General features: G+C 51.3%; 1 protein-coding gene across 1 annotated transcript in view; it reads left to right on the forward strand.

Moving 5' to 3' along the window:
- PLXNA2 (plexin A2) overlaps positions 1-12,025 on the forward strand; it is a 244,365-nt gene that overhangs the window by 96,564 nt on the left and 135,776 nt on the right. The window contains exons 10-11 of the mRNA XM_062605617.1: positions 7,534-8,788; positions 10,218-10,400. Of these exons, the coding sequence (XP_062461601.1) occupies positions 7,601-8,788; positions 10,218-10,400 (1,371 nt within the window). The 5' untranslated portion in view covers positions 7,534-7,600. The remainder of the gene's footprint in view (positions 1-7,533; positions 8,789-10,217; positions 10,401-12,025) is intronic.

Below are 12,025 nucleotides of genomic sequence, written 5' to 3' on the forward strand. Positions count from 1 at the left end.
AGCAGACGGGTGGGAAGGGAAGTCACTTTCTTGAGTAGACACTGATGTCTGAATGCTGTAGGAGAGGAGATGGTGGTCAGCTGATGGTGGGGATGTCTCCAGGTCCTTGGCTGGACCTGCTGGCATTGGGAGCCCTGTGGGGAGGTATGCACGGGACTCAGTGGAATCCTGCAGCAAGCAGTCGCTGTCTGTGTGGCTGTGAGCTCTGCAGTGGTCACTGCTTGTCACGCTCGGTGGAGCAGACTGCGCAAGGAATGGAGATGCTTTACATTTCCCAGGGCTCAGGCGCTTGGAAACACGTTCAAAAACTGCATCAAACACCCCAGTGATGCACTTAAAAGGGCAGGTGACCCTGTGTAAAGAGGCTTCGAGAGGTAAAGGCACTTCTTTCATGTGGCTGATAATGCTGGTGTTGGTTGCAGTTCATAGCACATACTTCCACTAAGACAGGCCTGACGATGGCTGGTTAATGGTCCCTGAAGGGTTCTTCAGTGCTGTGTGGCTCTCTCCTACATCAACCTGTCTGCTTCAGTTTTGTTGCTAATTTAAGGGCTTTTGCTGTTGTTTTCTGCTTTTCTGAGTCCTTGCAATCCCACAGTGGCACCATGGTGGATGGTAATTTCTTCCACTTCTGCAATGGGAATGCATCATCCCTGGCAGCTGAAATCTGGAGAGAAGCAGTGAGGCAGTGGTGCTGGTCACACAGTGGGGATGAACCTCTCCCTTTGTGTGTTCCTTTGCTTTTCATCCTGATGGCTCCTGCCCTGGTTTGGTGCCGTTACCACCCCTACCCTCATAGTGTGATGGGGAAGGTGCAGTGATGGGCAGCACGATGCTCTGCAGTTCTGTAGGCTTGACTTGGTGGTTGTGGCTCATAATCCCACTCTGGAGCGGCATAACCAGTAAACACAGGCAGTGGCCTGCTCTTCAGCATCCCAGCGCTGCAGGCTGAGTGAAATCTATAGCTGCACAGTCGGGGATTCAGCATCTCGGAACCTAATTTTAACAAATGTACAATTTCCTGGTTTACTTAGGGAACAGCACTGTGGCTACTGTGTAAATACATCTGGCTGCCGTAGGGAGCGGTGGGGATAACGAACACCACTCACTGCACAGGCCTGGCACAGCCAAAGGATTTCTGTTTCAGGATTTCTGCTTAATGGAGTGGCTGGGGACCCATTTAATTTGAAGCTGGGGTTCTTCACTTGCCTGTGGTGCACTTGGAGTGAGGCCAGGAGGAGCTGCTGCTTATTTTACTCCTCCAGCTCGGTGGCCGCGCTGTGATCCTCCCTTGTGCCGCGCTGTAATATTCTCCTGTAATAAAGCGCAGATGGATGTCACCCAGGGAGAGGCTGGGCAGATAAAACCCCTGCCTTTGCCACGGGGACCTTTTGACCAGCCTTGGGCAAATCACTTAATCGTGTAATCTGCTTGCGCCGGAGGTCACCATCCATTAAACTGTGTTTTGTTGGGAATCAAGTTCATGAATAATCAAAGGATGCTCAGGTGCACCAGTGAAGAGGGGTGGATAAACCTCGGTCCATCAGGACCTGGGTAAGAAACTAGCAAAAAGCACTTCTGAAGGGACATGCTGACCTGGATTGCCTGGAGGGCTTGTGGAGGTCCTTAAAGACAGTTTAGAGGAGAAACCTATTGAATGAAGATTATAACTGGTCCTTCCAGCAAGGGACTGGACTAGAGAATCACAGCTTCCTGCCCACTAACTTTTATGGCTGAATGTTATCCAAAGCCAGTGGCCTGTTTGCAGAGGTTTGGCTGAAACCGAGACTTCCCCTAACTTGACTGATCACCTGTTAAACTCAAGCAGTGTTATTTTCCCTTTGTGTCATATTTCATCCAGGAAAATCGGGGTCTGCTCTGCTCCGTGCTGCGGTCATGGAGTTGTCTCCAGCCTTGGGCCTGTCCTCGGGGACTGCATGGTGAATAAAGTCCTCTTTTCCCAGCACCTCTCTCAGTGCAAGGTAATTTATAAGCTATTTGGCAGCAGTGTACTTGAAGCTCAATAGCTGCCAGCTGTGGTTTCTCAGATTGCAGGTGTCAAGTAGCAGCACAGGGGAAGAAAAAGGGGTCTAATTTCTGCCACCTAGGTGTCCTGGGTTCATTAGGAGCTCTTTCTTTTGGGGTTGGTGGGTTAAATGTCTCCAGCTGCAGTACACAGCTGGATGTGAGCCAGGGCTGCGGTCCTGCTTTAGGTTTGCCAGAGGAGCCAGTGATGACTTTGTCAGTGTTCAAGAAATGCCTCCTTGCTCTGCCAGCATCCTTGGCGGTTGCAGGTAGCTGTGGCTATGCTTGCTCGTCACCACTGTCATAGAATCAACCAGCTTTGTCTGGGACAAAGCCAGGAATAAGGTCAGGTCAGAGCACTGCACTGTGCTCTCCAAAACGCAGTTGCAAAGATGGGGCTTGCAGCAGGGATTTCCTGTTTCTCTTTACCCCAGACCTGTTGGGATGTGTGTGCTCGAGGGGGAGGAGGGTGGCTTGTCCAGTATGCATTGTATAACCAATATCTGAAGTCTGGACAAATTTTGTGCATAATTCAGGCAATCGTGTTTGTTATCAGGGAAATGCCTTTTCATGGCTGGGTTTTGTTCTTCCCCTCCTCTTCCTTGTCCCAGGCCTGGAGGAAGTAATAATCACAATGCTGTATTTTGCCCTCTTAACTCTTTCTCAGAAAGCTGACAAGGTTGTGAAATACCATCCCTGTGAATAAACAGCTCTGGGGGAGCGGGTTCCTGCCTGCGGCTGCCAGCACAGCCCTGCGGAGCCAGGGACAGGATCTGTCTCCCCATTAGGAAGCAGTCACGGGCCCGTTGTCCCACTCCCTGCAGGCTCAGTTCTTGCTCAGGAGGCTTCATTCTGTGAGGCAGATCCCCAAACCCCTATGGCCTTAGGGCAAAACAAGCCTGGTGGATATTATTGCCTTCTCTGCCCTCACCGTGTCTCGTGGTTGGTGACCCTGGTGGCCTCTGGGCTGGGAACAATGCAGGGACATCCCAGGAGAAGCACGTGGCACTGGGATGCTGGGAGGGAGAAGTGAAGATGCTCGGGTGGGTGCAGATGCATTTGCTGTGTCTCAGAGGTGCCGGGGCTGCAGGAAGCCCCACTTCCAAAGGGGATGGAGTGTCCCAGGAGGGCAGAGGCGAGGGATGAGGGATGGGAGGCAATGTATGAATCACTGCTCATGAGACCAACTGTACCCCAAAAGAAAGGACCCCAGGGCAAGAAGCAAATGCAGGTGCCACATGGGTGACAAAACTTGTCCCTTTGATCCATCATCTTCCACAGGAGAGTCTTTTTTTGCTTTTGCTTTAATTTTCCTTCATTTGTGTGTGTGTGTATGTGCATAAAATGCCACTAATGACAAACTGTAGTGCCTGGGAGTGAGTGACAGCTGAAATAAGAGAAATGACTAATCGGGCCTCCTGAAGCCCTGTCGCATGGAGATTAAATGAGCCCTTTTTTCATCCCCCCTCAATGAGAATCATGGGCATTTGAATAATAATATTATAGCCTCCATTAGGATGACAGTGGGGGAAAAAAATCAGCTCAGAGCTGTGATTATTCCTTCAATCTAATAATTATTTAAATACCAGATAACTCCTTTCAGCTTAATTGAGGCCTTTCAGCTGCTTGGGTTTATATTGTGTCCCTGAATTTACTCTCTCTTTCACCTTGTGTTACTAATAGCTTTAGATTGCTTTGAAGGCCATATTTTAAACTGGCTTCCAAAAAAAAAAGAAAAAGGAAGAATTAATGGTCAAATAGTATTAAGGATCAGAGTTAAAATTGCCTCCTCTCCTGTTTGCCTGGTGTTTAACTCCCCAGCTGCACCCAGCCATCCCCAAACTCCTCTGCAGGGCACGCAGTGGGTTTATGCTGATGGTTGATGTCTATCATAGAATGCATCAGATGGTTTGGGGTTGGAAGGGAGCTTAAAGTTCCTGCAGCTCCAACCCCTGCCACGGGCAGGGACCCCTTCCACTAGAGCAGCTTGCTCCAACCCCTGTGTCCAACCTGGCCTTGAGCACTGCCAGGGATGGGGCAGCCACAGCTTCTCTGGGCACCCTGTGCCAGCGCCTCAGCACCCTCCCAGGGAAGAGCTTCTGCCCAAGAGCTCATCTCAGTCTCCCCTTGGGCAGGTTAAAGCCCTCAACCTGCTGCTCACGCTGCTTCATCTGTATTCTTCACCCACGTGTTGCCCCAGCTCTGGGCTAGTGGGGACCTGGTAGGAGCAGCTCCTGCAGTGGGTGACCTGGAGTCAGGGATGGATCATTTCCCCTTGGCTTGTTCATGTAGGATGTCAGCTCATGGCCGTGCTCTGTTGTCTTCAAATGATGTTTGAAAGTGCAGATTCCTCTTCCTGGATGATTTCTCCTGCCTTTGGCAGTGACTGTTCGCAAATACTCTGCAAAACCTTCTCTGCAAGGCACCGCATAGGAGCGAGGCTTCACTGACAGCTCTGCTGCACCCACAGCCCCAGCCTGGCTCTGGCTTTTATACTGTTCCTGAATGAAAACGTTGCTGGGAGGGATATAAAACTGCTGTGGCCTACGTGAAGAGCTTCTGTTGGCCCATATGTATATCACCTTCAATTATTTAAATGTATTAATTTCTAGCTTGCCCTGTTCTTTTCTCACTTTGTAATGGAACAACATTTTAAATATTGGAAAGCTGCCGAGCAGGAAAACTGGTGTGTGTGGAGCTGTACAGCAGAGCCTCCTTGTTCCCTGCTGAATCTCTTTTGCGTTCTGGGCTTCTCTGGAATCAGAGCCCTCTGCCCCAGAAGCATCTCTTCCTAAGGAATGAGAAACGGTGGGATGCTTTCTTTTGGGACTTGTGTTATGAGGGATGTTTTGGCCTCGGAGGAGAGCCCATTTGTGCTGCCGAGGGCAGAACCTGTCTTCTCTGTACCCTGTGGTGCTGTAGCCATCACCTCCATGCCCTCCCCAAGGCCAGGGCAGTTGGGTTTCATGTCTGAGCTTTGGGAACAGCAGTGCTCAAGGTTTCTTACATGTTGATGTTGAGGTGCTCTGCCATGACCTTGTGCATTGATCTGAAGGTGCTCTGACACCAGTTCAGATGTTCCTGTATCAGCAGCTCCTGTCCCAGCTTTCTGGATCCCTCTTGAGCTCTCCCATGGTGCAGGGTTCCCTGTGGGGTACAAGATGTGGTACATCTCCCTGCCAGTGAGACCTGTGGCTTATGCTGCACTGCTGTGTTATCCAAGATCAAAGCTGCTGTCTATGATCAGGTTGTTGGTGCCCACCATGGGTCACCAGCAGCCCTCGTGTGTGTGAGCCTTCCTCGGAGCACATCCTCAAGAACCATTTGATTTGTGTTCTGTAGGAAGATTCTGGAGTCAGATAATAATTTTGGGGTGTTCACTTGGGAATTCAATGGGGAGAGCTGGGAAGGTCACCCCGGCACGTTGGGGTCTGCAGCACAGGCAGCTGCTTTTGGCCACAACCATCCGAACAAGGACAAGCATGCAGCAGGGTCTGTGTCCTCACTGGCGGAGAGAGAAACTGCCTCAGCCCAAGGTAGAAATTAAGAGACTGGCACTAAGAAGCAATCAGCTGGGGACCTGTATCTATGAGCAGAAGCAGAAACCCATTACCGCTCTCTTTCTCCTGCCTTGTCAGTGACACGGCGACGTGCAGCCGGGGGCAGAGCTCCTTTGTCCCCTCTCAGAAACACCCGTCTCTGCTTCCCGGCGGTAACAGGCCTGAGGAGCGGCTGTTGGGTGACACTTGCTGACGAGCTCGGTGCAGGTTTGCAGTGCTGGGGTTTGAAATACCAGAATGGAGATCAGCGTCAGCTAAGCCCTGAGAACAGCAGAGCCCGGGCTGTGCTGGGGAGCAGCCTCCTGCACCTGCACACAGGGCAAGGGAGGAGAGTCCAGGTACATCAGCAGGGAGGGCAAATACCTCCCTGGTGTGTGTGCTTGGGGCTTGCATGGCCGTGGTGGGAGGTGATGGGGCTTTGGTGCAGAGAATGCAGGTGAAATGGGGTCTCATCCTCAGCCTCTGTGGTGCTGTAAGGCGGTGGAGAGCATCATTCACCACAGCAGGCTGAAATGGTTCCTGGCTCCAGGCTGGAGCAAGGAATGCATAATTTGAAACAAAGGAGAACTTTGTGATGGCTTTTTTTCTTTTCAGTCCAGACACTCAAATGCATCTTTGGTGATGTGCAAGGCTGAAGTCAAGCCAGGGGTTCAAGTCACGTCAGGTCTGGAGGTGATAACAAGGGTGAGACACAATCCAGTGTCTTGTCTGTGACGACAAGGGAGGTGCAGAGCCCCAGTGCAGGGATGCTCTCGGGGACCTTATGTGGTGCCTGCCTCAAGGCTGGCTCCTCTGAGCAGCTCTGCTGGGTCCTTGCTGCCTGGCAGAGCGCTTGACTGGCATCAATTCCAGCTGCCTTGTAGGAGCCCGAGGTGGAAAGCTCTGATGTGACCACGTCTCTCTCAGCTGGAGCGTCTCTGAGGCGCACACCCACTTCCTAAGGAAATTCCAGCCTGGTGATTGATTCCTGATTCAGGCTGAGAGCACCCGTGTGAGCCGGGAGGATGGGACCCAGCCTCAGTGGGGCTCCAGCTGTCGTTTGGGTCTGATGCTGTGGGAGCACGCACAAAGAGAGCAGCTAAATCTGCCTGTGTGTTGTGCCTTATTTCCACATAGGTTTTGGCAAGAGGTCTCTGCCTCAAGTCTTACCTTGCCTTGTCTTTATGAGTGAGGGCACATCACTCAAAGCATACTCATGTTATCCACAGAGCTATCTCAAACAGCGTATGGACATTTTGGGTGGTGTTGGGTCTTTTGGACCCCATGTTGCTTTGTGTAGGTTTTGTTAGAGCAGGAAATATGTTCAAGGCACCCAGATGGGCAGCCAGGCTTTCCCTGCACACCATGCTTTTGGCAGTGTTGGGTTCCTGATCCAACCACATGCCTCCCACCCCAATGGGAGCAAAGTACCTGATGAAGCCTGAGAAGCACCTTCAGAGCTGCTTCTGGCTCTGGGAAGGGGGGATGCTGGCAGCTTTGGTGTGTATGTGCTCAGTGAACTTGCCTGCGTGAGACTTCTTCCTCAGGTTTCCGAATTAAATCGTAGAGGATGCAAAGGTAGAAAACACCTCTTATTTCCTCCGCTGCTTCCAACAACATACCCTGCAGGAGACATCCTTTTAGCCAAGATTGCAGATTGATGGTTGGGTGTGTGAGCTGCAGGCTTTGTCTTGGGCTGAAGCTGATTATCCCCTCCCATGGCTGAGCAGTGTTCATTAGAAACAGCTAACCCACACAACAAATTAATGTGCAGAGGCTGAACCAAGTGGCAAAGCATCAAGCCTGAGCTGTTTACCAGTAAGTTAGGAGACCTGCTTAATTTTTTGTTGGGCTTAGAGACATCCTCACTTTATCTGAAGGAGTGTGTAATTAGAAAATCTCCTTTGAATTTTATCTGCAGGGCACACTGGATCTAATCCTCTGCTCTCTGATTCTTTTCTTTCCTCAGAACCATGTGAGGGACATTGCTGGGGCACAGGACACACGTAGGGAGCACAAAGTTTGCCTTTCCCAGGATGGATCAGAGGAAGAACTGGCCTCGGGTACTGGACTCTGATGGCTGGTCGGTGGCTTTGTTCTGTCTCTTCCTGGCATCTCTCTCCCGAAACGTGTCCAGCAATGCCTTGTTCAGCACTTTCCACTCTGAGAACCGGGACTGGACGTTCAACCACCTAACAGTCCACCAGGGCACTGGAGCAGTCTACGTTGGAGCTATCAACAGGGTTTACAAGCTTTCCGGTAACCTGACCATTTTAGTAGCTCATAAAACTGGTCCTGAGGAGGACAATAAATCCTGCTACCCCCCCCTCATCGTCCAGCCATGCAGCGAGATCCTCACCCTCACCAACAACGTCAACAAGCTGCTCATCATTGACTACTCTGAGAACCGGCTGCTGGCTTGTGGCAGCCTCTACCAGGGGGTCTGCAAGCTGCTGCGCCTGGATGACCTCTTCATCTTGGTGGAGCCCTCCCACAAGAAGGAGCACTACCTCTCCAGCGTCAACAAGACGGGCACCATGTATGGTGTGATTGTGCGCTCGGAGGGTGAAGATGGGAAGCTCTTCATCGGCACGGCGGTGGATGGGAAGCAGGATTATTTCCCCACCCTCTCCAGCCGCAAACTTCCCCGGGACCCCGAGTCGTCGGCAATGTTGGATTATGAGCTCCACAGTGACTTTGTCTCATCCCTCATCAAAATCCCCTCAGATACCTTGGCCCTTGTTTCGCACTTTGACATCTTCTACATCTATGGTTTTGCCAGTGGCAACTTTGTCTATTTTCTGACTGTCCAACCCGAGACCCCAGAGGGTGTCTCCATCAACTCCGCCAGCGACCTCTTTTACACATCTCGCATTGTCCGCCTCTGCAAAGACGACCCCAAGTTCCACTCCTATGTCTCTCTGCCCTTTGGCTGCACCAAGGGAGACATGGAGTACCGCCTCCTGCAAGCAGCGTACCTCTCCAAGCCAGGGGATGTGCTGGCCAGGTCCCTCAACATCACGGCACAGGAGGATGTCCTCTTTGCCATTTTCTCCAAGGGCCAGAAGCAGTACCACCAGCCGCCCGACGACTCTGCGCTCTGCGTCTTCCCCATCCGCACCATCAACGCTCAGATCAAGGACCGCCTCCAGTCCTGCTACCAAGGGGAAGGCAATCTGGAGCTCAACTGGCTGCTGGGGAAGGATGTCCAGTGCACTAAAGCGGTAAGGGTGCTCTGGCTGTTGGCTGTGGTAGCCTTTGAGAACTGGTATCAGTGACCCTATGGAACATGAGCTTGCAGAACAGGATCACATGTAGAGACAGGACAAGGGGAAATGGCTTTAAACTGACAGAAGGGAAATTGAGATGAGATCTTAGGAAGAAGCTTTTCCCTGTGAACAACCTGCTCTAGTGGAAGGTGTCACTGCCTGTGGCAGGGGTTTGGAACTGGATGTGTTTTAAGGTCCCTTCCAACCCAAACCATGCTATGATTCTGTGCCTCAGTTTCCCTTAACATAGAACAGACCCAGTCCATGGCCTTATCAGAGAGTTATTGATGACAATGAAAAGAAGGGGTAGCACTAAGGTAGATGAATACATGTGTGCAGCTTGCTGGAAGTGTTTGCTGTTCCCAACCCAGAGCTCTGTAAGCAAGAGGAAAGCTCTTGCCTGTCCCTGAGCAGGAGGGTGGTATCAGCAACCTAACAAGATAAATACAAATGGCAGTGACATCTTTTCTGTTCTATTCAGCTGAGTTCTTTAATCTTTATTCACTTGTAGATGGTTCCTGGGATGACTTGGGAATCCCTGGGGCCTTCTTTTGCCAAACATAGTAAGCTTGGCTGCTGAGAAGAGAGAAATATGGGTTAAATGAAATGAAAGAAGGAAGGTGAAGATTATCTTGAGTGCTGGCTTGCACGGGGGAGAGTCATCCCATCAGTTACAATTAGATGTGCCTGAGCATTTGGTAGTTAATGTCCCTTGTGGAAAATAAGTGGACTGCAGTCAGTGTGATGGTGAGCGGCCACCCATGTCCACCCTGCTGCCTGCGCCATGGAGGAGTTCACTTGAGCAATCCCAGCTGATGTGGCTTAATAATACTTTAGCTGTCAGCAGAATGGCTTTTCCCTCGCTTGTAGCAAGTGGTGTTCCAGGGAGAAGCCAGCATCCATATTCCCTGTGTCATAGAAGGGAAACTGAGGCACAGAGAGGTGGTTTGTAGGAGAGTGCACAGCGGAGCGGTGGAAGGAGCAGGAGTGCCTCTTAGTGCTCGGGTGGTTGCTGGAGCCCATTCCCTGGATGGTTATTTACCTTTCCAGGGCAGGCAGGCCGGCACTCCCCACAGCCCCATGGTCACATGGGGAAGGTTTATCTCTGTCCTGGAGCTGAGCCTTTCATGCCAGAGAGAGTGGAAGTGTCTGTGGGACTCAGGGCTCCTCCACAGCCCTGTCCAGACGCCTTTTGGAGCAGCTGCAGCGTGCCTTGGCCTTGGCCATTGGGGAAGGTAGCTGAAGCTGGCAGGGTCCCTGGGCAGGGGGTGGCATGTTGGTGGCTGCCACCCTGCTGTCAGCACCCCTGGCTCCCGTCTGCATGTGTGGGGCTGCCCTGTGCTCTGTGTTTCACTCACGGCTGTCCCAAACCTCGTCTTTCCAGCCAGTCCCCATCGATGACAACTTCTGTGGGCTCGACATCAACCAGCCCCTGGGAGGCTCCACGCCCGTGGATGGAGTCATGCTCTTCACCTCCAGCCGGGACCGGATGACTTCTGTTGCTTCCTATGTCTACAATGGGTACAGCGTGGTGTTCGTGGGGACTAAGACTGGCAAGCTGAAGAAGGTAAGCTTATTTCCATGACTTTGGAGGGCCAGGGTCCAGTTTTCATCTTTCTTGGGAGACTGAGGTGTGTAACTGCTGCTGTGTCCTACAGATGTTTCCCAGTGTGAAACTGGGAGCCAGTCAGGAGCAATAATCACAGGGTTTGGTTCACAGAGAGCCTTGCATTGGTGAAGCAAAGCTCAGTGAGCTGTGGTGTGTGTCTGTGGGGCTATTGCAGAAATGATCAGGGCGATAATGGGCCAGTCTGATTAAAGTGAGGAGCTGGTTTGCAATTTCTGAGTGAACCTCAGCAAGCTGTGTCCAGGGTCTCACATCTTCCCTTCTTTTTGACACGCTGATGGAAATCTTACAGTAGTTCTGAGTTTCCCAGTAATCCTTGTGTAGAAGACCATGGTGGTGGCAGGATGTTTGGCCATGGAGAGATAGGAATGAGTTAACTTGGCTGCTTTTGGAAACCAAGCCTCGGGGCAAAGTCCTACTGCTTCTTTCTGCCTCTTACCTCCTACTCTTCCTTTGACAGTTGGATGATTGATCAGTCTTGGAAGATAACATTCCTCACCCTGTGCATCACAAAGCCGGGGTTAGTTGCCCAGGGCAAAGAGATGCTCCTGCTGGTTTCCTCCCCCAGCACAGGGGATGGGGGGGGGGAAACGGTGAGTTTTAGGATTCTGAAATCCAGCTGGGATTGCCTCCTCTTGGAGTCCTCTGAACAGCTCTGCAGTGTGTGCAGCCCAAAGGCTGGTCAGGCTCGGTCATGCATCTCTTGTGGGCTCCTCACCAGTCCTCCATCAGGAGTTCCATGTTTAAAATGAGGGTGGAATGGCGTTGGGGACTGCAGGCAGAGGTGTGTAAGACTGTTTGTGGGAGCTGCATCTCAGCAGTGGGTGCAGAAGTCAGCTCCAGCAAAACCAGCCTTAGAGGTGTTGCTCTGGAAAGCTGAGATCCTTCAAATTACCCTGAAATAGAAATGACACCATTAAGTGAACCTGCTAAATGCAGACCCTGCTGCTTTGTACCAGGGAAAGAGTTAACAAATGTAATCCACAGCAGGCTGTTAATTTTTTGTGTCCTTAAGCAGCAGGGAATTTCTTCCTCATCTATCCAGGAAGATGCAAGGACAGGCAGATACTACACTTGAATGTCTGCATCATTTTAATTACATCAGTTCATTAATATTCATCCAGCGCTTTGCAAGTGCTGAGTAGTAGTAAATGAGGTGCCTCCCTGGTGCCTCTCCAGCATCAGTGGGACAATTTTGAACATGGGGGAGAGTGAGCTTGTAAAGCAGAGCCCCTCTCTCCTCCCTGCTTGTGTCCCCTGCTGTCACACGTGGGAGCACTGGGATGTTTCTAGCTAAATGGATGGAAGAGGCATCCTTAGCGTATTGCAAATGCATATTCAAGCCAGCTTCAAGCCAGACTTGCAGCCAAGTGCTTGTGTTTGCAGTGTTTTGGGGGGCATTGTGTAGGTACCTTATTTAGAGGCAGTTAAAGCAAACAGCCTGTGCCTGCACACCAGGTATTTACTGTCTTGTGCCATGAATTATGTAGGGTTACAGCAGGAAGGTTTAATTCCTTGTGCTCTTCTGCATTAAGCACCTACCTTTCTGATGCAAAGTTAATCCG

This window comes from Pezoporus occidentalis, unplaced genomic scaffold (assembly GCF_034315485.1).
Source record: "Pezoporus occidentalis ecotype Australia unplaced genomic scaffold, CSIRO_AGI_Poc_V1 ctg92, whole genome shotgun sequence".
NCBI classification, from domain to species: Eukaryota; Metazoa; Chordata; class Aves; order Psittaciformes; family Psittacidae; genus Pezoporus; species Pezoporus occidentalis.